At 40.6% G+C, this 27,029-nt stretch overlaps 1 protein-coding gene across 4 annotated transcripts in view; it reads left to right on the top strand.

The window, feature by feature from the left end:
• The window catches only part of SLC35F1 (solute carrier family 35 member F1), a 952,113-nt gene extending 925,417 nt beyond the window's left edge, over positions 1–26,696 (top strand). For all 4 annotated transcript variants that reach the window (XM_085611290.1, XM_085611289.1, XM_085611288.1 and 1 more), the window contains one exon: positions 22,397–26,696. In XM_085611290.1, the coding sequence (XP_085467416.1) occupies positions 22,397–22,621 (225 nt within the window). In that variant the 3' untranslated portion in view covers positions 22,622–26,696. The remainder of the gene's footprint in view (positions 1–22,396) is intronic.
• Positions 26,697–27,029: the final 333 nt, after the last annotated feature.

The raw sequence follows: 27,029 nt of genomic DNA, 5'->3' as shown, positions 1-27,029 counted from the left end.
GGGACCTGTGGGTTAAAGGTGCGGTTAAATCCTTCGCGGCGCTTCAGCGCGAGTACGAACTTAGTGACAGAGAGTTCTTCCGTTATGCACAGGTTCGGCACGCCCTGCTCTCGGTCTTTGGGGAGGGGACCACGGTCCCTTCTTCTTCGCCTCTCGAGGACCGCATACTCGATGGTCACGTCCCCGACAGTACTATCTCCCTGATTTACAAAAAACTGATAAACAATCGGGCTGACCTCTTGGTGCGTCTTCGGGAGGCATGGACGGGAGATGGGGTGGAGCTGGACGACGAGGACTGGCAGACTGCAGTGTCATCCCCTAAGGAGGTGGCCATCCCGGCCCGTCTCCGCCTGGTCCAGCTTAAGATTCTCCATCGTGTATATGTGACGGGCCCCCGCTTGGTCTCGATGGGGTTTTCAGACGACGGACTCTGTAAGCGTGGCTGCGGGCTCAGTGCTACCTTTCTCCATATCCTATGGGAATGCCGCGAGGTGGCGGAATACTGGCGCCGGGTGCATGATATTATGAGACGAGTCACCGGGGTCGCTCTGCTGCCGGAGGTGCGTCGTTGTGTGCTGAATGTATGGGAGCCCAATGACTGCAATGCGGCTCAGGCTCGGTGGGCGGCCTTGGGGAACATGATTGTAAAGAGAGATATTGCACAGCTTTGGGGTTCCCAGCGGCCTCCCACCGTGTCCGTCTGGAAGGAGAACATGGACTGGTGCATGTTCAGGGAGAAAACGGTGTATGTGGCTCGTGGTAAACCGGGGGCTTGGGGTAGAATCTGGGGGCAGTGGAACGCGTATTGTGGGACTATCTGTGCTCCCCCTTTGGTGGATACGTCCGGGGTTGCCTCGTCCCCCTGATCCTTGAGGGTTCCTTGTGTATCTCGTACATTGGAGTACAGATTTGGTTCTCTCGTGGCCCCCCCCTCCCTCTCAGGTCTTCTTTTATTGACCGCCCTCGGGTGGTTGGGTGTTGACTCCCCCGGCTGGTGTTCGCCGCCCATCATAAGTCGTTTCGCCTTGTTTTTTGTATTTTTGTATTTTTCTTTTTTGTTGTTATTTATACTAAAAGTGTGTATTCTGATTTCCCTTATGTGCAGTCTGATCTACTGTGATAGTGCGGAGCCCCTGTGGGCCAGTCATTGTTTTTTGATATGCTGGAACACTTCAACTACTAGCGGCCGGCCCTGGTGGTTGTAGGCCCGTGTTTGTAACCCTTTCTATGCACAATAAAAAAAATTAAAAAAAAAAAAAAAAATACATGCCTGCAACAGAAAGCAATTTTAAAATTATACTTTGTGTACAAGGTGCATTTAATTCCCCTTCGGGCCTCGGTAACTGGGAGGGACCATGTTTAGACAGCCTTTTACCTGGCAAGGATTTTATACCTAATCACACAGATATTTGAACCTAGGTTAACTAAACGGAAGCCTGTCCTATAGCAGCCATTGTGTGCTTAAACTTGACACACAAATTAACTTACATTTTTAGCACTGTATGCAAATTTTATATTTTTCTATTTTATGAAATCACTACAATTTTAACGGACTTAGCACTGTTTTACGTTATATGTGTTTTTATATGCAGTTTGCTAAGATTTTTATTAATCAAGAAATAAAGATTACTTACTTACTTACTTACTATTTCTGGACTGTTTACAACCTTCAAGCTTCAATGGAAGAATGAAGACTATGGGCCTGATTACGATGCGGTAAGGAATGGCTCCGACCCTCAGTTGGAGCCATCCTTACCGCATTGTAATTTCCTGTTTGTAATAATTTCCGACTGACCCATTTTGATGGAGTGGGTCAGAAATTATTACAAACAGGAGTTCTGAATAGCTGAGACGGGTTAAGAAAGCCCTTCTGCCATTCGGAAGGCATGCAGTAGTCCCTCGGCCAGCTCTTTCCGGCCGAGGGATTACAATGGCAGTTTCACACTGCCTTTCTGTGCTGGCCTTTCCGACATTGAAAGCCATTGGGATGCTGTCTTTGGGAGCCCCCAGCAAGGCCCCCATGAGTGCAAGGCCGCTAAATGGCAGCCTAGGGGTCACCTATGGTGCCCCCCTGTTGATCCCTGCACCCAGTGGCAGGCACCTTGAGGTGCTTGCCTGGGGTTCAGGGATGAACTGCACCTCTGCTCTTTGCTATGAGAGCATGTATTCCGTTCGGAATGCATGCTCCCATAGCAAAGTATAGGATTGCAACTGGGTTTGGTCGAATCTTAATAGCTGGTCTGGAACCGGCGACAGGAGGTCGTTCAGTTTCATTTCCAGAGCGATATCGGACATACTCCGTCCGGCATTGCAATTGGGCCCTTCATGTGCATGAGGGAATGCTCTGGGCAAATTTAGCCCTGTCTGTCGACCACTGGTGATTATCAAAGGTAGTATCCGCTGGTATTTTGAAAGCAATTGTCTTCTTTACCACTCATTCCCACCTGTGCTGGGAGGTTGATAGTGCCATCCATTTGCAAACTTACTGTAGACTTTCTAGGTTGATTTGATCCTATTTGCCACTCTTTCCTGTATGATTCATCACAGATACAAAGCGGCAGCAATATAGGACCAGCAGGCCCATGAAATTATTTTATGCAATCCACAGTTGCCAACACAATTTTCACCTGGTTGCCAGTTAACCTTGGATTTCAAGGTTAAACTGAAGCTTTAAGTCATAAAGTCCAGTAAACAAAAGGTAGGTGGGTGGTATGTACATCCAGTGAGGTTTGTTTGGTTGTAGGGGGTAGGATTATGACGTGTCCGTATCATAGGTGAAAAGTGTTGGAAAATGTGGATTGTATAAATGCGACTGTAATAATTTACTGGATTAAAAGCAAGAATGAAAACAAATACACTAATGTATATAGCAACTTAAAACTGTACACATTACTGTGGAACTCAACATACTTCATTTGTCAGTGCTGCCAAGTAAAAACGCGGCCCTCAATACATGTTGATCAAATGAGGGTGTGCCATTGAAAGTTGTAGTAATGAGGAAAGCACATTAAAAATTACATTTATTAACCTCTCAGATAACTCTATCTTTAACTGCAGTCCGTCCCCCAGCAATAAACATGTAAGAAAATCTCACACTTATTTCATTATATTTATTCACTAGATATCAAAAAAGTAAGGCCTGTGGTGAACAGTCAGTGAAGTTCGAAAATTAAAACACACTGTACTGTTATGTCAAATCAAAGTCTTTAAGTACACAGGTTCCTTTGTTCTTGTGTGCCAAACTCAGTGTTCTTACAGACTTCATACCACTGAGCAGTAATAGTGTGTGATTTGTTTTTTGGGAAATTCCACTGGAGTGTAAATAGAAATTGATCCCAAAATGTGTTTGTTGGAAAATGGTCCTTTCTGAAGGTCACCCCAAACTTTTTGCCTTCCTTCTCCTCTTTTTGGGCCTTGTTTCTGTTGGCTTTCGGACTCTGAGCACTTTACCACTGCTAACCAGTGCTAAAGTGCATGTGCTCTCTATTCTGAACATGGTAACATTGTCTCATACCCAATTAGCATATTAAATGTACTTATTAGTCCCTAGAAAAGTGCACTACATGTGCCCAGGGCTTGTAAATTGAATGGCCCAGGGCCTGCAGCACTGATTGTGCCATCCGCTTAAGTAGCCCTTTAAACACGTCAGCACCTGTGTGTACAGTTTTCACTGCCATGTCGACTTAGCATTTAACACCCCTTGCCAAGGCTTCAACTCTCCTTTTATTACATATAGGTCACACTTAAGGTAGATTTAGGTTACCCATAGAGCAGGGTTCTGTGTAATCAAAAGGTGGGACATATACTTTCAAGTGTTACATGTCCTGGTAGTGAAAAAAACCCAAACTCGTTTTACACTACTGTGAGGCCTACCCCACTCATGGGTTAACATTGGGGATTCCTTATTACATTTAATAAGCTGTAATTCCTAATAGAGAGAAGGTAGTTCTATCATGTTTAGAACCCATGGAACGGTAATGGCAAAACCTCTTTAATGGCAAAGTTGGATTTATTGTTACTATTTTGAAAATGCCACTTTTAGAAAGTTAGGCACTTTCCTGTTCTAAGCCATTTGGTGTCTTCTGCCTGTCTCTGATCACTGGCAGGGCTGGGTGACATTTGGTCATTGTGTATTCCTGCTAGACAGCCATACACAATGGGAACGTGGGTGTGACTTGGTGGATCTGCATGAGAGGAGGGGAGGGAGGAGCTGGGCACAGCCTCACACTTGAATAGGCTGTGTTCTGTCTACACACAAAGGGCTGCATACCCCTCTGTAGTGAGTCTAGAGTCAGGGCAGGAAGGGAGGTCCTCTGTGCACTCCAAAGCCCTTCTTTGAAGTCACCATCACTTCAAAGGCACAACTGGGTAAAAGTGCTGGGTCTCTGACCCCACCAACTCAGTACACATCTGGACCTGAAACCACTCTACCAGGAAGAACTGTTGTGCTGAAGGACTGCCACTCTGCTGAACTGCTGCTCCTGAAGACTGCTGCCTAGCTGTGTTGACCTGCTGCCTGCTACTCTCTCTGGCTGGGTAAAGACTGGCCCTCCATCACTTGGACCCAGAGTGACTCCAAGTGCTAGCTGACTAGCCTCCTGATTTGAAGACTCATTGGAAGTGGGCCAGGTGCTTGCTACAGCAGAAATGATGCATCCTCTGCTGTGAAAGCAGAATAACCACATCGTCAACATTGTGGGAGCAGGACCAGCGTATCACACTCAGAACGGGTGCATCACCATAGGAACCGCCTCATTGGAACCACTCCTTCACAGCAATTGCAGAGAGATGATCGACGCATCTCTTCGATTGCATGGAGCAACCCAACACATCAGATTGGGAACCATTGCATCTCGGAAGCAACGCATCGCTATTGTTGCAGAGAGAAAATCAATGCATCACCTCGACTGCAGGATCGACACCGATGCATCGCTTGGCTGAACCTTCCATCTTTGCTGTTGCGAGAAAAATCAGGTTACTTTTGTTCAGCGGGCCTTGAGGGGTTCCTGTATCTGGCCCATGATCCATCGTGGTCGGCCTGAACCTTTTACTTTCTCCCGGTCCAGCGCAATTAGAAATCCCAAATTGTGGCTTATTGCTTCTAAGTGCTAGTTTCACATTTAATCCTCAAAAACGAATATCTCGATTTCTACTTGTTGGATGTTTGTCATTTTGGTCTCGCTTTATTTATAAAATTGAGTTCTGTTTTTCTAACCTGGTGTGGAGTCTTCCCGTGAGGTTTTCCACTGTGTCACTGTTTGAAGTGATGCACAAATTCTTTACACATAGCCTCTTAAGTTAAGCTAGACTGCTCCTGTGCCGAGCTACCAGTGGATGAGCACAGGATAATTTAGGGTGTGTGGTGACTTACCTTGACTAGGATTATGTTTCCTGCTTGGACAGGGTGCATACCTCTGCCAACCAGAAACCCAATTTCTAACAGTGTTCTAACCAAAAGAAATGTAAGTTAGTTTCAAAGCTCCATGTTTCCAAAGTCAAATTGCTCAGAGCCCAAACTTAAGGACAGGTGTTAATATCTTGATCCAGTTAGTCAAAAGCAAAAATCAATCCTATGTACTAACTATAAGACAACAGTTAAAAGTGCTCAATATTCATAGTCATAAATCATACCAGGGCACCACACCAGCACACCGTTCTTTTGGGGAACGGCCTCCTTCTTCCTCATGGTTTCACTGGAGCGTCCATAAAGCATTCAGACTCAAAGAACATTAACCATCATTACTGTTGGAAGGATACGCATATATAATCACGTCAATCTGCATTTTTATTTGCCAAAACAATCAGAATATATTTCCTCCAATGGTTACAAAGATGATTTCCACCTAACCATTACACTAGTGAATTTTTCTGGTATTAAGGGAAATCCCATTGCAGGCACTACATGCACCACAGTATTCTCAGCAAAATAATTGTTCATCGCTTCCATTTCCTTTGCATATTGTTTGTCCCGGCTCACCTCATCGTCTCAACACATCTCTTATTAATAGCATTCAAGTTCAAAGTCTTCCAGGAAGCTCTGAAACCTCCATATCATCACCTTTCAACTTTGAACCATTAAATTCTGTCACGAGGACAGATCAAGAAGAGTGTCGATTAGCGCAATGCAGTGATCCAGCTTCAAGTTTTATTTTTTCCTCTCGTTTATCTCTTAAGGTGAACTGCACTTAGGTGAAATGGACTCAGAATTGATTTGGAATTTCTTCCCTGACTGGAGTTAGGGTGGTGTATTTTCATTGGCACGCTGTGAAAGTGATGTCTACTTCTTGTTTTCCATAACGTCTCACCTAATTCTTCAGGCTCAGATACTGTGTCTCTGGTTGCCTGACTAACTGATGTACTAAATTACCCTCAAGCCAATCTCTCACATCACCCTTAATATGGTCGCTTGGTGTTTGCCAGTGTCTGGGAAAGGCAAAGTTCAAGCAAGAAGGGGATTGAAAAACAGAGGACCTTGAAGAAAGGAAGACCTTGCCTCCATAGAGGACAACTGAAATTCTGGGACCACTACCAGTTACTCATGCTCTAGGCTTTTGCTAGATATCCAGTGCTATATAAAGCAATATTATATCTCATCTAAAACATCTGCAATTGTGAACTAAGAGCCAATATAGTGTTTTCTTCTGTCAGCACTACTGTGACCCCCTTTACATGATCTATAATGAGGTGAAATGCTGAACGTTCTGCTCAATACATTTGATGAACTCAACCTGCTAACAACTCCACATATAGTATCTTACGCTGATCTGCATGTAGGATCATTTCATTGCCCATCCCAAAGAAATATGTCCAGCGGAAAGATGTGGGGTGAAACACCTTAATTTATTAAGTCTATAAATTAGTTAATCACTACTACTCCTACCTATGTTTTGAGGGTGGAATTTTCATCAAGAGCACACCGAGAGTTTGAACTTTTAGATACTAATGAAATGTTTTGTCAATAATGTTCCAGAGAGGGAGGACATGAATCAAATTCACAATCCTCCTTTCCTGATAATAAGCTCAGTTTTGGAGCTGTTAAGTTGCTGGCTATTTCTTTCCATCCATATTTGAGCTTTTTCTAAATTATTCTGCAAGGCTATCGCTGTTGCACGGTCTTTTGTGAATTTAATATAAAGTTACATTGTGACGAACACCTTCCTAAACAGCTATCTGGTTGCCCCAACAGGCATCTAGGGAAAGAGTCCTCAAATTAGTGGAGATTATAATCTAACTGATCATGGCAACTTGTCTAGGGGTTTAGCTTCTTTCCGCATAACTCCACTTTTTTGGGATTCAGGGTGTAGAATTCTCATGCCGGGCACCCCACAAACATCATAATGCTATATATACATGTGAGCCATCTCCTGTCAATAATCCAAGCACAGAATTCACATCGATATGTTTGTTAATAATAATGCACTTAAAGAAGAATTTAGAAGATTCAGTGCACTGCATCAAAGTGTCACTTAAAACTTTGCGTTAATAAGAATTGTTACACTTCTATTTATTCAAACATATATAATATGATAAGTGAATTGAGATCTCAAGAAAAAGATAAAACTGTTGGGGAACTTTCAAGAAATAGGACATACATTGTGCAATCGTGCACAGTTTTGAAAACAAGAAAAAAGTCAAACAATATGCATGTCTCTGTACAAAATTCACTTATATATCTCATTTGCATTTTGAATACTATCTATCTTGGAAGAGCAACATACGATTTTCTTTATTTTCAAACACATCTTTTCATTGTAAATGAACACGTGTTCCAATGCCTATACTCTTCTTGCTACAATGCAAGGCCTGTGGATAGGATTCCTACTACAAATGAATCTAACATTCTCTAAAACGAGGAGAGCTCCTTTCTAACAAACACGCTTCAGAACTCCATGTTTTATCAGACGTCTTGTGCACACAACAGCCATGTCTTAACTTTCAAATTAACTGAATCCCAAATTACAACAATGCAGACATACATTTATGCTACAAGGGAAAGTAAACATATTTTATAAAAATCATAATCCCTTTTTGGAATTTGATTTTTCTACATTTCAAAACCAAGTTTTTACAGGAAAATCCTTGTTGCCAAAACAAAATATTAAACAAGCTTGTTTCTACACATACATTTCTACATACATATTAATCTTACTGCCTTGGTGAAAAATGTATGTGTTTGGGGCGTGTGTGTTTGTGCCTGCATGTCTTTTGAATAAAGAATTTTCCTTCTTCAGAGCTTCTCTTTTTAAAAAGAATGTTTTGTTGTTGTTACAATGAACCCCAAACAAGCGGTATGTGTAAGTCGAAACACAACATGTACAGTCCATAGCAAAGTAATTCAGGTATTAAGTGTTAACTCCTCCTCCTTGAAAGCTTCTTAATGAGAAAAAAGAAAATTACCTTTTTCTTTGTGTGTCTTGTGATCAACTTGCCATTATATATTGGCTCTGATTTTACTGCTCCTCAGATGGATATTAAGGCTTAAAGCACAATGAGTATATGACCAAATTAAAAACCCCAGTTTAAGCTCGAGCCATGATGTGTCCATGGAGTCCTACTCTATTTTGATTCAGTTTAAATTACCTCTTCACTGTGAAATATTTCATACCATATCGGTTGCACTACTATGAGAATGGAAGTCCCTTATTGACCCTTTAAGAGTCATCATAAAACTGAAGTATTTGCTGCGAGTTGTAGGGTGATATTGTCTCTCTTTTATGGCAGGTGGAACTGTTAGTGGTATTGTTTGTTTGAGAGGCCCTCAATGGGTCAGGCTTCAAGGACGGCTAGACAAGAATCAGTTATTTTCTTAGTAGCAGATCCAAGGGGCACCATTAGGAATATCATGAAGATAAGAGCTGGAAAAGATGAGCTCCTGGAAAATTGAGAAGGCAAAAAAAAGACCACTCTTTCTCCTATTGATATAGAACTAATGATTGGATCCTTAATCCAAATAGTTGAATCACAGAACAAAAGAGTCCATTACCCCGGGTTAGGTGTCCAAGATGCATTTAATCTCAGGCTGAGTCAGGCCTGTGAATCTGGGACTTTATGGACATTACTCCCAATTCTAATGGTGGATTTGTTTGTTTCATTTCTCACCATCAATCCTTTATCCTTGACTATTTCAAATTATGACTTGATATAAGAACAGATGTAAGGGGGTATACTTTTACGTGTGTCACACCATCTTTGGATTAAAAAACAAAATCACAATATTGGGGCATATTCACAAATGACATTTTGTGGAATGTTTAGTAGTACTCCTTAGTAGTACTAAACGTACTACAAAATGCTATTCACATAACGAGGTTTGGAGGTCTATGCCTCCACCTCTCTTATCTTTTCTGTGCAGAGATAAGTATATGCGTTAGTATTAAATGTGCGAGGGACAGAAGGGAGTGTCTGGAAAATGATGAATACATGTGGCTAAAGGGGAGGAATTAAGGAAGGATTAAGGTGGGGCTTAGGGAGGGATATACATCCACCCACAAAAGAGTAAGTCCAGTGCTTTTCACAAACTACCATATCAAAAATTGATACAGACAAAAAGGGCCGAAAACTGCCATATATATATGCTCCAGCTCAGAGCTGGAGTAGGTCGAGTACCACACATGGCCAGCCACTGATACTGCAACACCCACCCATAGAGAATAATAGAAGTAGGGACTTAAAGAGAAAACCCACAGCAACTAATGTAGAAATAAATTACATTATTTAAACTATTTAAAGTATAAATGCTTTTCATTTATTGTGAAATAATGTCAATAAATCAAACAAAATTATTATTTTATTTCAAAATATTGTAGTAAAAAAAAGAAAATATTGAAAAGTTCATGTCCACCACACCTAACACAGATACAGCAACGCAGCAACTCTTTTCTAACCGCCTCTCATCCATTGGACAATTTAGAACCTTACTACATGACCCACCATGCTGCACCACACCTTCTGCCCTAAACACACGCAAACAATATAAGCAACGTGTCACACCTCACAACTTCGCTTCCCCATGTCTACTGCACAACAATGTTACACCACGAAAACAACACAGCACATCAACTCACTCTCAAACACCATCTCCACCACTTACCCACGCAGACCCATCAAAATGCCTTCTTAGCATGCTGAATGAGGAACATGATACAGAACAGCTACACAATTGCCATCCTAATACAGCTAATGCCAGCACTAAAAACACACCAATACTGATCACTCTTCTACAAACAAAGTCTCACTCTCACCAAATGCCATTCTCTAAACTGTCTACTAATAAATGATAGATCCCTCTCTAAAAACAAACATCACATCTACGACCTTCTCACAGATGCAAAACCAGACATACTATTCATACCTGAATCATGGTTGGAAGATGGTATGTCTCCAGTCCTGCATGAAGCCGTTCCTCTAGGCTATCAAACGATCACCCAAAATTGTATAGGCAAAAAAGGAGGTGGTCTAGCTGTTGTGTTCAGGCAAACATTACATATCACTAAAGTTGACGACATCTCCATAAAGAATTGTGAGTCTCTTCTAACAAGATCCTACACCGTCTTCCTCCCGTAACTTACTGCTCCTTTACATACCTCCAGCTAGCAATGCGACATTCCCAGATGCACTTCTAGAGACAGTTTCAAACCTGATAACAATACACTCCAACCCATGCGTTCTGGGTGACCTCAACATTTGGTTTGACAAACCCAATATGACCCATCCAAAAACAATAATCACTGGCCTAGATGCACTGAACCTGCATCAGATTGTCCACAAACCCACACACATCGCTGGACATATCCTAGATGTCATTTTTGCAAATACTGAACTAGTTACCTTTCAAACTATAACTCCAGTCACATGGTCAGACCACCACTTGCTTGCTTTCCAACATAAAACAACACTAAGCGACTCACCTAAAACTACTTTACATCCATCCACCTATATGCCGTGGAACAAACTCAATTTGGAACACTAAGAAACACAACTAACATCCAGTACAAATGTGGAAACAATAAATTTGGTTCAAAATATATATAAGTGGCTACAGGACGCTTTGACATCCTGATACCACTCAAAACCACACAACAGAACAAAAGAAAAAAGCGCCTTGGAGAAACATAGAAATAAAAGACATAAAACAACAAATTAGAAAGCTGCAACGTACCTGGCTCAAAACATACACCAAACAAGACAAACTTCACCTACAGAAAATTAACAGATTATACAAGTCAACTATCAAAAAAGCTAAGAAAAGGTACTATTCAGACAGAATTTAAAATGCTAAATGTGCAAATAAAGAATTCTATAAGAAACTCAATGAATTTCGCAAACCAAATTGCCTAGAAGGAACTCATCCTGCTACTCAAGATTTCACACTGGCAAATCATTACACGGACAAGGCAGACACATTGGACTTGTACCTAAAACAGAAACAAAGCACCAGCACTAACCCTTGTACAAAACAACAATCCAAGAATACTCTAACCCAACCTCTCCGTACCTTCCAACACATCTCACACCTTGATTTTATGGACCTGGTCAAAGCAAGCAGGCCTGCCGGCAGCCCTTCTGACCCCTGTCCACCACAAACTTTCAAGTCAATTCTTTTAACAACCTCTGCTGCCACTCCAGTAAGAAGAATCATCAACGATTCCTTAACTACCTGAATATTTCCAGAAGAACTCAAAAAGTCACACATACGCCCTTTACTGAAGAAAAAAAACTTGGACCCGCTGAACCCTGACAACTACAGACCCATTACAAATAGACCTTTCCTGGGCACACTGATAGAAAGAGCAGCGTTTGCCCAGATGTCAGAATTCATTGAAGAGAATGACATACTTTCAGACTTCCAAACAGGATTCCGTCCATGAAGAGGCCCTGAATCTGCCCTCCTTGCCATCTGGGATGACCTGATATAGTAGACCGCAACGGGGATGCTGCACTACTCCTCTTGGACATCTCGGCTGCCTTTGACACGGTTGACCATGGCACTCTGAAACGAAGACTCTATGAAGCCGGCATAGAGGAACTGCTCTAGACTGGATCGCGTCCTACCTTCGAAACAGAACTATTGTCTTCCATACCCCACCTTTCTCGTCCAAACCATGCTCCACAAAAGCAGGGATTCCTCAAGGCTCTATCATCTCGCCCATGCTTTTCAACATCTACATAAAGTCATTACCGGTACTGATCAATCAATTTCACCTCACGTGCTATAACTATGCAGATGACACGCTAATACTCCTTCAACTGCAATGCCCCAAAGACATTGGAAAATCCCCAATTTTCAGTTGTCTCAGAGCCTTGGATCAGTGGATGACTTGAAGCCATCTCAAATTGAATGCTTCCAAAAAGGAAATACTCACGTGTGGCAATTGGAAACATTATGACCCGCTTGCCGTCTGGCCTGATGAACTGGGATCACCGCCTAAAGTATCGAAGGAAGGAAGAAACCTCGGAATGACCATGGACTCCAAGCTGTCGATGAATGCCCAAGTGGACAAACTAGCAAGATCAAGCTTTGTCACTATAAAAACACTGCGACAAAGTTTTGCTCATTTGGGATTTCCACACAAGGTCCAAGCTACCATCTCCCTTGTTCTGTCACCATCTCCCTTGTTCTGTCCAAACTCGATTACGCCAATAGCCTCTACCATGGATTACCTTTAACAACCATGAAAAGACTACAACGGATTAGGAACTCGGCTGCCAGACTACTCTTGCATATCAAACCGCGAGACGACATCTCACCTGCCCTGAAAGCCCTGCATTGGTTACCGGTTGCCAGAAGATCCACGTTCAAGCTACTTTGTATCACCCACAAAGCAATACATGAAATGGGACCGTTCTTCATCAGGAATAAAATCACCTAACACATTCAGCAAAGGAATCTCCGCTCTAAAGGGGCTTCTTGCCTCAAAATCCCAAGATACAAGAAAAAAACCATGGGTGGCACATCCTTCTCTGTTCAAGCAGCCAAACTATGGAACTCTTTACCCCCAACATAAGATCCACCGACAGCCACCTTATCTTCAGAAAACTACTCAAGAATTAGCTGCTCCCCACGTAAGCACCATACACAAACAGAAAGTTACAGCATATCCCTCTGTATATAAGCATTTATTTTCACTATAGATATGTACCTATATTTGTGTATTGCTTTGTATAAACATGTAGAATAATTATGTTGTTAAAAAAATTTATAAAAAATAAATAAATAAATAAATTTTAAAAAATCACCTTTGGTCTACATGTACCTGCTTCCAGTGTGCATCTATGTACCTTCCATGCACTTGGATCTGTGTGTCTGTTACTTTTCTCCTGAAAAAACATATCCAATGCACTACCCTATTTCTCATCCGGTACCTCTATCAATGTCTTTAATCTACATATACTTACCTCCTATGTGCATCTATATACTTTCAATGTACTTATGGATCTATATATTTATCACTTTCTTCTAATTTAGCATTTCCAATACACTAACCTGTTTCTCAGCCTATACTTCTCTCAATATATCTTCAAGCCCAACTTTCTGACTCATCTCAAACTTCTTTCTACCACTCTTTCCAATGCACTACCCTATTTCTCACTCTATACATCTATCAATATATTCTCTAGATCCACTCTCCCATTTATCCCAAACCCCATACCACTGCTATGATTCCCAAAATAACCCCTTCTAGACGCTCTCCTACTTTACCCCTCCTTGCATCATCTGACACCTCTTTTACTATACCGATCCCACAAAACAAACCTTTCTAAACTCTTCCCCTCCAAAACCCCTTTTTACTCATCCAAAAGCCTCCTCCTACTGCTATAACCTCAAAAAACAAACAAAAAAAACTGATCCTACACTCTTCCATCCCTCCACTATAATTTCAATCAAAATAACAGACTAACATGTTCACTTCTCAAATTCCATCTCCCACTATACTAATTCACCACTAATCCTTTATGGGTTCCAGAGTAGCATGCTACTCGCCAATAAAGCGTTTCAACACCCCATCAGGGTTACAGGCGCTATATAAATAAAAACCTTTTTCCCTTTTCTACCTCTCCCCAACCCTTCTCAATCCAAATAACTGACTAACATATCCACCACTCAAATTAATTTCATGTTTCACCATACTAATTCAACACCAATCCTTATGTGTTCCAAAGTAACGTGCTCCTCGCCAAAAAAACGCTTCAAAATCCCATCAGGGGTAGCAAGCGCTATATAATTACAAACCTCTTTCCCTCTTCTTTCCCGCCACCTACCCTTCTCTATCCTAATAACTGAATAACATAGCCACCACTCAAATTACTTCATATTTCACTATACTAATTTTCAACACTAATCCTTTATGGGTTCCGGAGTAGCATGCTACTCGCCAGAAAAGCGCTTCAACACCCATCAGGGATAACAGGTGCTATACCCCTTCTATCCCTCCGCTATCCTTCTCACTCCAAATAACTGATTAATATCCACCACTCAAATTACTTTCATATTTCACCATACTAATTCACCACTAAACCTTTATGGGTTTCCGAAGTAGCGTGCTTCAACACCCCATCAGGGGTAACAAGCACTATATAAATACAAACAATTTTTCCTCTTCTATCCTTCTGCTATCCTTCCTAATCCAAATAACTGACTAACCTATCCACCACTTAAAATTTACTTGCATGTTTCACTATACTAATTCAACACTAAGCCTCTATGGGCACCGGAGTAGCGTGCTACTCGCCGAAAAAATGCGCTTCGACGCCTTGTATGGGGTCGTAAGCGACAATGTAACCATAGTTATTAAAAACAATTTAAAAACTTTTAATGCATTCTATATCACTTTTTATATTTTTAATACACAATACAAGTATTGTTTAGTTTATGTGGGGAAGGTTTATTTATATATAAACTTAAAAAATATATATTTTTAAATGTATTATATTCAAAATAAATACATTTTTTATGTAAAATTAAGTTAATAATGATGTAACGTTCTTATATTGTTCTACATTTAAAATAAAAACAATTAGATAACATAAGTATGTGACATTTAACAATTTTTCAATTTTTTTATAAATATAATAAACTTTTCAACTTTTCTGTATACTTTACAATTGGGAGAACTCCGCCCTGATTGTGAAGGGCTCAACCAAATGTACATAACATCAAATATGTTTGTAAAGTCAGCTAGTAGAAACCTTACTGTCATGTATGCCCATTTTCCTGGCTTCACCCCCTATTTCAGGGAGTGGGAGCATGCAAGTCTACACTTTCAGTAACTTTACAATTGTAAATTGTGAACAGCCAATAGGTGACTCAAAAGTGTAAGAGTAAATGTACTTGTAGTAAATCTACAACTACACATTTAGATTCACCTTTGTGAATAGTGCCCATTGTGTTCATGTCGGTTTTGAAGCTGATACATTAACCTGCTAACAAAATACCCCAAAATATTTTCTAGACCTATAATAAGACGAGGACTGACCGTCTAGCGTCTATTATAGCCTTATAGCCCACTTCTGAGGGCTATACCAGTTGTTAAAGGTTCTGAATCCGAGTTGCAAAGAACCTATAACTAGAGAGAGGGCCTTTAACAACTGGTATAGCCTGAGGCAGAAGGGCTAAACAGCTATTAAAACATTCCACCCACTAAGGGTAGAATGCTCTAACTTAAAAAGTGAGAACTATGAAGACAAATATTGGAATGTTGGAGCTCCGGGCTTATACCAGCCATTATAAGCCCGGAGCTACTCTATTATCTTCAATGGAGCTCTCAACATTCCAATGTTCTAAATGCCCTTAGTTTCTTTCTACTTTTTAACTAGGTTTAAAACAGTAAGGGCTAGAAAGTACACACCTTCGAGAATTGCGATTCACGTTATTCAAGGACGATCAGAAATAAAATATATTATTTTCCTGAATAAGTTGAACAAATACCTTAAGCCTCACAAAAAAACATGCAAGTTGATTTGCACTACTTAAATTGTGCATCGTTTGTTCTTAATTAGTCCTCTTTACAAGTGTGTACGCTTTTCAGGACTTTGACATAACCTTAAATGATATTTAAAAAAATACAGATATTTAGTGTTGAGGAAGATGATGAGAAATGTCTTTAGCTTTCCAGTTTTCCTTCCAATGTGGAGTTTTCAAATGTGTAACTTGTTCATAGGCTTTTGAAAAGTTCAGCAATAATTGCTCAACATTCATAGCATGCAGAAATTGAATGGCTTCTCAGTTTTCATGAGCACTGAGTGCTCATGATTGAGGTTGCTGACTAGATCTAAATTGCTCTGCTCTGTATTTGTCCTAAATATTTGGGTTACCTTTTCAGTACATTCATTGAAGTATGGTTTCTATTGAAATATAAAGGTAAATTAATCAAACTCATATCATTTGAACAGTTGCAATGACATTTTGCAATATCAGGAAGCACCACCAATGAATGGTTGCATTTCTTCATCTGATCGAGATCAGATCTTCACAGATGAATAGTCTTCACAGATTATCATTGGCATATTATTGTACAAATGTGTTTGATTAAAAAAAAGTTCAAACAAAAGAGCCAGGTAAATGTTCAGAAGAATGGGTTATAGTGGGACTTCACATGTGGAATTCACCTCATCAGATTAGTATTGGCCGAGCAAAATCCGCTGTAAGCAATGAGACAAAAGTTATCCAAATCAGAGAACAGTTCTTTGGTCAGTACATGCCACAAACATCATTCACAACAAAAGTATGTCATGGTCCACAATGTCAAATGCTGTTGATGCGTCCAACATTAAAAACAGGTACACTGCACCTTCATTTTTCATACGATCAGAGTAATCAGAGAAGGCAGTGTGCTCAATTTGCATCCCATGTTTGGGTCAAAAAACAGTGTGAGTATATGACAGACATGTTATTGTCAAGAAATGGCACAACCACTTCTAAAACTGTGGCTTTGTCTGCATGCCTGGTGATTGGATGGAAATTATGTAATATTCTGAGGTTAAGCATTGACTTTAATAGAGGAATTATTTGCACTGTCGTTAAGGCTTCAGGGACAAGGCTGACCAAAATGTGGATGAAATGGACCCAACTGTACTGAAAACTCTTTAAGTAACCATGCTAGTTGAGAATTTGTGGTCGTCAGAAACTTCAAGATGTGCACAAAGACCTCAGTAGGGAATAGGGCAACACTGATGTGGGGTTCAGCTATATTAGCTGATAGTCCTAAGAAACTAACTTCCATACTGGGTTTTCATTTTCCAGTCATGGTCATTCCTTGAAGAATAAGGTAAAATGGTGCACACAGTCTTTTAAGAAGAGATTGCTGGATAGCAATGAGTTGGATCATGACAGACGGTACAAGTTAAAAAGAAGCTGTGGCCTGATTTTGTTGCCTGATTGATGAAGGTTTCGCAATATGACTTTTTGCTTTCAGAATTTCTCTCTTGCAATTCTTTCAATATTTTAGGTAGTCAACCTAATCTTCAGGTCTTTAATGTTTTCTCCACTTTGACTCAGCTCTGTGGCAAACTTACTCCATTTCTTAACTCTGGACTAAATCAGTATTGGACCAAAGATGCATATCAGCATCTAGCAGATACACTCGTGATTATCATACGAATTGGCCAGCACATATCCCACAATACACAACACTCACAGACCCTCTGCATTCACACACTTGTCTTAAAGGCCTGCCCACTCGCCATTACAAGAACTCTTTGCACGCACTCTATATTTTATTTACAAACACAATCACACATATGTTAATTCCACTACTTCAGAATACTTTTGACTCAAAACAAATACAAAGGTTGAATCACTTCATCTGAAATTAGGAACAGCACATCCTAAAGCAAGCACAGTGCCTGGAACATATAAGATGGTATAAAAGCTTGTTCTCTGCAACTTATTTAAAATTAATGTATTGATCTAATGCACTAATCCACCTCTGAGTTCCTGAAAAGCACTCCAGTTCTCTCCTGGGTTTAGCTGCAGGCTATAAAACAAACAAGTAAATACATAAAAATAATATACCAGGGGGCATATGTATCAACCGAATTTTTTATCGCAAACGCTGCGATTCGCAAAAAACAGCGTTTGCGATTAAAAATTCGCAAAACGGGATGTATGAGGCAAAATCTCATCGCAAACTTAAGGAATCGCTAATTTAGCGATTTCTTAATTTTGCGTAAGCATTTAAGAAATCGCAAATTGCGATTTCTTAAATGATATGTAACACGCACCAAAGCATTGCGAATTATCCTTAAGAAATCGCAAATTACCACCAACTTCTAGTTGGTGGTAATTTGCGATTTCTGTTAAAAATGCACTTTTTGGAATTTTACAAAGTGCCACGTGGCACACATACATGCCCTTAGGGCATGTATGTGCGCCATATGCACACACATGCTCATTTCAGGGGTGCATCAGAGTGTCATCATGACACCCTTGCACCTTTGAAATTATTCTCAAATTGCGATTAGCAAATTGCGAATCGCAATTTGAAAATTACTTCCCATTCATTCCTATGGGTCTCCTGGCCCATAGAAATGAATGGGAAGGTATTCCTTAATTGCGATTTCGCAATTTGCTAATCGCAATTAAGGAATTTTAAGAAATCGCAAAAGTTTTGCGATTTTTTAAATACATCCCGTTTTGCAATTCTCAAATAGCGATTCTTTAAAAATCGCTATTTGAGAATCGCAAATGGAGATGTTGATACATATGCCCCCAGATTAGGAAAAAAAACAAATTAGAAAGGATCCGTTATTCAATTTTCTTCTTAAAGCCAAATACACTAGTGCAGAGGTTTTTGACATTTTGACTTCTGTGTACCCACCTGAATCACTGCTTGCACCCTGGAACCCCAGCCAAAGTCATTTATATCATTTAAAGCTCAAAACAATACACAGCAATATAGAAACAAGTATACTTCAAACAAATACAGAAATAACAAACTATTGTATTTTATCTTGCAAACAAAAAAAATACAAAAATCGAAATTTGTATGGGAAGACGTGAACTTTTCTAACTTTGTTTTATTTCTAAAAGAGGAAGTGATATTTTAGAATCTAACATAACCATTTGTTTTGGTAATTTTTGTTGCTCCTACTGCATGCTCTCCTTTTGTTTGTGCTTACCAATTCTTCAATTGAGGCCATTTATCATCCATACTAGATTATGTTTTCTGTATTTTAGTTGCTCCCACAAACAAAGCTAAGGAGGCCAACTTAATGGTAGCCTCCGATTTCAAATCGCTTCACATTTACAAAGCATTTCAACATTTTCAATTTTATGTTTTGCTTTTTTATACATGTATACTTTATTAATCGGCTAATGGAAATTTATTTTCTAAGCAGTCGAGCACCCCCTGAGCATGGTGTGCAGACCCCCATTGGTCCTGGGACCCCCGGTTTGGAATTTCTACACTAGTGTTCATTGTCAAAAATGAACAAGCATTGGCATAGCCAAAAGGTCTCGCCTTTTGGACCTTATAAGTGTTTAGTTATCCAGCAATTTATTGTTTTAGAGCTTAGTATCCAAGGCAATTCTTCCTGGTTTCAGAGAATCTAGGGCTTTAAGGTTCCTATACTGATGTACATACACAGCTAAGCCAAGTGTATCCATTAGATGCTTTAAACCAACAGAAGCAGCCTGGATGGTAGCTGAGCCTGATAACGTTAAGGAGGAGCACCTTCCTGTTGCAGTCCTCATTGTTGCATCTTTATCATGACAGTCCTTACACAGGAGTATTTTGGCACTGGAACAAAAATGTAGGGCAGACTAACATTAGCGTTCTACCTTTGTGATGAGGGTTCATCACAAAAAGAAATTATTGTGTCCAGAAAGATTTGGTCTTCAAGTAATTAAAATTGGTGGTAATTGTCATGAATGAGATTCACATAATAACACACATATTAGTACCCCACACATACATTCCACTGACCCAGCCAATGCACTCATAGATACACATTTGACTTGCCAAGAAGGGTCCTGCATTCACAAGCATGCTGTATTAATATACATACTCTTGCATGTACTAAGCCACACAAACACAAATCAATATACTATTTTCTCCCCATTGGACTAGCTCACAGATTTCTGTATTCAGACATGTGAGTGCACACAACTCATGCACTCTGCACATACTTGTATCAGATACATTGACCTTACACTGACTCCATTCAAATTACTTCACTCTCGCACATATTACAATTACACATAAACATCAGATAGATGCACAGACACACTTTACTGGTCTATACACACTCCACTCATGTTTAGCAATGCATTGACCTAACAAAGGTACTCAGCCCACTCTTCCAAACACATAAACACACTCTGACCACATTTAGATGCTTGAATAATTAGTACTTCACCCCACAGTACTCCATTCACAAACACTCATACATAGAAAAAAACATTCATTATGGTTTACATACAGACCCACTTTACTCGAACTTGCACATCACATACACACAATGTAACAATACACAATATTTACATCCCCACAAAACCCACTAACTCAAATTTAACACACAATATATTTAATCACACTCCACTCTTATGCTCAGTCTCTCACACCCACATTATCAGCCGGTACACACTGCACCCACTCACTCTAACTGTCTACTCACATAATTCTTTAACGTGCGCAAACCACCCATAAACACACACACACAGTGAACCAGTGAACTCCACACATACATTGCACTGACCCAAACAATTCACTCATCTATTCACATTCGACTCACCAAGAAGGAGCCTGCACCCACAAACGTTATACAAATGAATGTATTATTTTATCACCACTAGTGTAGCTCATACTTTTCTGTATTCACACATGTGGATGCACATAACTCATGTACTCTACACACATTTTTCTCGGATATATTACACTTACACTGACTCCATTCAAATCAGTTCACTCTCACACATATTCATATTACACATACATGTTACATTTATGCACATACACACTTCACTGGTCTATATACACACCGCTCATGTTTTATCTATTCATTGACCTAACAAAGGCACTCATCCCACTCCCCAAAACTCATATACACACTTCTCACACTCTTGCACCACATTTACATGCTGGACTAATTAGTACTCAACTCTACAGCACTCCATCCACAAACGCTCATACATAAAAAAAATACTATAGTTTACATACAGAGCCACTTTACTCAAACTTGCACACCACATACACACAATGTAGCAATGCACAAACTTTAAATTCCCACACAATCTACTAAATCAAACTCGACAGCCTTTAGTCACACACAGTATAATTAGTCACATTCAAATATTATGCTCACTCCTCTCATACTCACTTTATTAGCATTTACACACATCACTCACCCACTCAATCGTCTATTCATATAATTCAGTAGCCTTTGCAAGTCACCCATAAACCCACACACAGGCAATGAACCAATAAACTCTCATGTGCCTGCAACACACAAGTGCACTCTGCTCTCACAGTGTCAATTAGCAAGCACACTATTACTATAATCTCATCCCCACCACAGCATTGCTCTCACCTATACACAACTCACTCAATCCACTCATATGCACGGCACCCATACATTTTCAATTCAACCACTCTACACTCGGATATTTCTCTAATGAAGACACTACAATAAACTATAAAACTAGAGTCCTTATGAGCAATGCAATCAATAGAATTGTAATTTGTGTTTAAAAGAAATACACGTTGTGCATTGTTACGTGCATTTGTATAATACTTTACATGCATTCGTATGGTATTTTAATGTTTCAAGATCTGGCTGATATTCTCTTTAACTGGAGGCAAAAAGGTCTGTTGACATTAAATGTGGTTGTGTTTTGTATTGCATATTGTATATTGATTGTCAAGTGTATAATCTGCAAAATTGTTGTTTAGAAATTGAATATATGGAATAGGACTCTACTAGGTCCTTGGATGGATGTGTGTGTGCATTTGTGTCGCAGTTTGTGCCTAAAAATGTTGCCCTTTCCTTTATTCTGCTGATGTTCAGTACTGTTAATTGCTTAAATTAGGGATGCTGTTCACTATGAATACATATTTGCTGAAAAATTACCATTCCCCAAGCACAAGGCTCAGCAGGAGCATATAGTTGCAGGCTTCTGCTGGTACCTACTGTCCTGCTTTGCATGTTGGCACCATGAAAGTCCTTCCTTTACATCTGTTAGCACAATAAAAGGTCTGCTGTCAATTATGTGTGCAATCTTTATATCTGTTAGCACAAATGTTGGGCTACTGTCAGATACATATACTACAGAAATGGAAAAGGGACTGACACAAGTTTCTGTGTATTCCAATGAGGATGTCAACAAAGCATTAAACTCAGCAAAGTATGCCAATACTCTACATCTCTACATATTTTAATTAATCCTTTTTTCTTTGTTTAGTTTTCAGGTTTGTACCTCTTGTCCTTCTTCACTATCATTGTTGGGCTGGTCCTGTACTCATCAACATCTACGTACATCGCGCAGGATCCCAGGGTATACAAGCAATTCCGCAACCCATCTGGACCTGTAGTAGACTTACCGGCCTCTGGCCAGCTCGAACCATCAGTAACGTACACAAGCCTAGGCCAGGAAACAGAAGAGGAACCCCGCGTCCGAGTTGCCTAAACCAAGGCTTTTACAACCCACTGAGGATTCAGTGGAGTTTTTCTTTTATGTCCATTATCTCTGTATTGTGCAAAGAGAAAGGTATTTACCAGGTGCAGCTATGCCATGTGACCAGGATTGATAGCAAATAAATTTTACTTGGAGAACAAAATGAAAGATATCTCACTGGATGCATACTGGCAAACAGTGGAAGAGGACGAAGCAGAATGTGGAATGTTCTACCGTCCGCTGTGCTGTTCCGAAACATGTTGATATTTAAATCAACCATGAATCACTAAGCCTCAAAGTTTATGTTAAGTTGCTTAAATTAGATGTTAAAATCACCTCGAAATTTGGGTTTGCACTCGACATAGTGTTTGTTACACTGTGGGTATGTTAATGATGAAGTTAGCTACAATGCACATCATTGTCAAGCCAAAGTGAGAGGAACGGATAAAATATAGCGCCTCGAATCTGTATTTCAGGAAGGAATGGCTGGCAACAATCATGTATAAAAGCAGGTCTAAGAATGTGTTTCACTGCCAAAATGCAAAGTTGTATGATCAAATTATAATTCTGTATATTTTCTAAAGTGTCGAAGTTCATGTGCTAAAAAACACATTGCATTTTGATGGAAGGAGCATTTCTGAAATGAGTGTGTCACTAAAAGGTGGGGAAATTGATCTATTTTCTTACTGACCCATAAGGAGTTTCATGTTATTGCAGTCATTAATTGTGGGAAATTATTTTGTGATATTAACTGTATTCTAGTCTCCTAAAACAAAGCCTAGTGGTGTTTCATGTTCTTATGTGCTTTGTAAAAAAATGACTGTTATACTCTGCACTGTTAAATCCTTACATAGCCGGCGGCCTTTCAACAGAAACAAGATGTTTTTGCAGTTTTATATAACGCTTTCCATGACTACCAGTTACATCACACAAGGTCACATTCATGTGTTTTAGGCACCGGGAGATTAGGTGATTTGTCCAGAATCACAGAACGTTGCGTCGACGCCGAGACTCCAACCTGGGTTCCCCAGTTCCAAAGTCGGCAGCCCTGGAATCAGTCGTTCGCATCTTCCCTCTCTTTACACATTGCAGACATTTCCCACACGACCCCTACGCAACACACAGCAGACAAGAACAACGCAGGCACGCGGCATTTAAGGCCTGCTCTTACATTTAGCGTTATTTGAAATGCGTATTATTGCTTCCTCCACTTTATTCCCTGTGATTCAAAATGTTTTCTCGAACTCTCTATCAGGAAGGTCGGGTTAATGAATGCGAAGTAAATAATTAGGGTTTCCTTTCCTCAGTGGACATTCTGTGTACCCCCAGATGTGTCTTGTCATCAGTTGAGCAGCAATTGGTGTCGTGTGCCCTACTGCAATTAAGGACTGTTACACTCTTGACGCGGGTTGGGTTGTAAAAGTGCGACATAACTGAGGTGCAGTGTGTCATTCACACACCTAGGGGCAGATTTATGTTGCACTTGCGCCACTTTTGCGCCGCCGTTGCGTCACTTTTGTGACGCAGCAGCGGCGCAAATCCTGCGCCATGGTGCGGGGTATTTACAACGTGACGCATCTGGGAGATGCGTCACGTTGTAAAGCCCTGCGCCACATGTAGGCGTTCCAGGGCAGGTGGGGGCGTTCCGACGCAGGAACGCCTCCTAAAAGTGGCTGAGTGAAATCTACAAGATTTCACTCAGTCACTTTTAGGCCCATGCTGCGTCAAAACCCTGCGCCTGCTTGAAGCAGGCGTAAGGATTGACGCAGCATTGTATAGATAGGGCCCCCCAGATCATTGCTGGAGCTGCGTCGCGCTTGCGACGCAACTCCAGCAATGCGCCACTTTTCGGCACAGATGCGTCACGCATCTGTGCCGTTTTTGCCCCATGGTGCGCCGCATTATAAATGCGGCGCATCCATGGTGGCGCAGCTGTGGCGCAATAATAACTGGCGCATCCCTGCTGATATGCAGGGATGCGCCAGTCGTCATAAATCTGCCCCCTAGGCTCCAAAGTCTCAGCACCTCCTGCAATAAAGACGACTAGGCCCCTCTACGTCATTTCCGTTTTAAGAAACTAAACTGCAACTGGTTCTGGCTTAGAATGTGTCCACCATTTTGGACAGATCTTAAAATACATGGGTAATATGAAGAAGCAGACAGGGATAAAAAGGCAGCTACGTGCATGCACCTCACCCAACCAATAGAATACCTTTCTCTCATCATTTTGTTTGACGTATTTGTAAAGATTTCTCAAAGCTGCCACTTACTTTATTCTATGTTTACATTCCTCCACTTTGCAAACATTTATTTTGCCTCAAACGCGGTATTTATGTTGTCAACCATTTTTGTCATCTTTTAATATGTGTTTTTACCAATTTTTCTTCCAAGACACTAATCTGCACGCGTTTACTTGGTGCAATGGCATGGTGGCTGCTCTTAGGTCTTAGCCAGGTCAGTAGGCTTGGACGTTGTCTAAAAAGGACTGCTATACACAAACAAGGGGGGAGTTAGAGGATATTTGGGCTGGGGCCACCCTCCAAAGCCTGACATATGAAAACAAAACAAAGGACCCAGCCTCCACACAGCAAGAAGCTGGATCCTTTGTTTTGTTTTCATAAAAAGGACTGCAACAATGGTGGTTCAAAGGGGGGCCACATATGTTTTTTAATTATTCTAAAAAATATCCCCCATGACTGCACTGAAGGAACTAGCTTGTGACTGTTCGGATATGCACTGTGCATCAGTAACAGCAGCATTTGTGTATTTTGCTCACGGAAAGACCTTTGTTGCCACTCCAAATATATTGTCCAGAGACCACATATACCAGAGGTGGAACAGATTTATGGGGCCCTGGGCAAGACATATTTTAGGACCCTTTGTTCAAAACAACATTGAATTGTATTACTTATTTTCTGCTAATTGAAGCCCGCATGATGGCAAACAAACTTTCAGAAACGGGTCATCACGCAAAAACAGTGGAAATATGTCTGTTTTTCATTAAGATGATCTTGGGCAAAGAGAAACATAGTGATAGAGGTAGGCATAAAGACAAGAAGATGTTGAGAAGTAAAGGAGAGACAGAAAGAGAGAACGTTCACTTTCTCAGGGGGGCCCTTAGAAGTGGGTGGCTGTGGGCAATTTCCCACTTTGACCATGCCTTAAAACATCTCCGGACCCACTGAGACATTCATACACCCACTCAGAAACTCATGCACCCACTCTAAGCCGAGAGCTAACTGCCCTTCACATGGCCCTAGTTTCCTGTTTGTGCCCCCCATGGACACTCGCAACCGAAGTGTTGGCACCTGCGTGTCTGCACCACACATAGAAGGCCACAACTACACATATTTCCCTTCCTGGGTGTAGCAATCTTCCAGGGAGCATGTGTCCAGACTTAAGAGGACAGAAATAACATTTTGCATCGGTTAGTCAGTGCCTATGTTGTTTTTGTATCATGTCAACTGGTGCAAATGTTGGTGCCAACTTTTCAAGCACTAGTCTCATGTACCTAATCTGCCCAAAGCAATGTGACAGACACAGCCCCAGCAGAAGGGAAATCTGCTCAAATAACCGATAAAAACCGATGCATTTTCAGATGCCGGACAAAGACCTGCACTAGTATTAAATGTTGCCTATCATTCAACCCTAAAACAGCTGCCAGGTTAAAAAATCAAACATAGCTGACCAAGCAATTCTGTATTTTGCACCACTGTGTCATCTGAAACTGCAAGGTTTTCATGTACAGTTTAGTTTAGATATTGCTAACGTGTGCTATTAACATTTGAAAAGTGTGTAGTCTTGTTTTTTTTAACCATTTTATTATTCGTCGGCGCTAGCTATGAATATACATCTTGCCCCATGGGTAGGATTCTATCATTAAACTAGTTTAACTAACAAAGCACACTAGTTTTGACACTGCAAACTGTGACGCAACTGTCTGAACTGGAACAATGGGACCCCTGCACCAATGGAAGGAAAGCCCTTCTCTGTTTTGATATTTGCATGCTCTTACAGTATATGGACTGGATGTGGCAATGTACCGCCTGTATGATGTTTTCCAATAAAATATAAAGGATTTATGCTAGCTCCGCGTGCTTTTTGATGTTTGCTCAATCTATTTCATAATTTCATTCACTCATCCAGAGCAGTACCAACAGGGCAGCCGGATCACTCCGGGTCGACAGGAGCCCTTGCTTCCAGCCCTGCCCTTTTACATCCTTGGTCAACATTACCAGGTTTGGTAGTCCTATTGGTTCAATAAAAGAAAGTCAAGGGCACAGCTTCCATTTTATTTTGACTGGGGTTCTTTTATACCTCTTTGCTATACAGTAGGGTACTGGCATCAGTGCTTAATGTGTGCTGGTGTTTGCCGGTGCTTAGCTCTGACACTTATCTGTAATCACCGGGTATTTATTTA

The sequence above is a fragment of the Triturus cristatus genome, chromosome 6 (assembly GCF_964204655.1).
Source record: "Triturus cristatus chromosome 6, aTriCri1.1, whole genome shotgun sequence".
NCBI lineage: Eukaryota > Metazoa > Chordata > Amphibia > Caudata > Salamandridae > Triturus > Triturus cristatus.
This window is presented reverse-complemented; position numbering and strand designations above follow the sequence as displayed.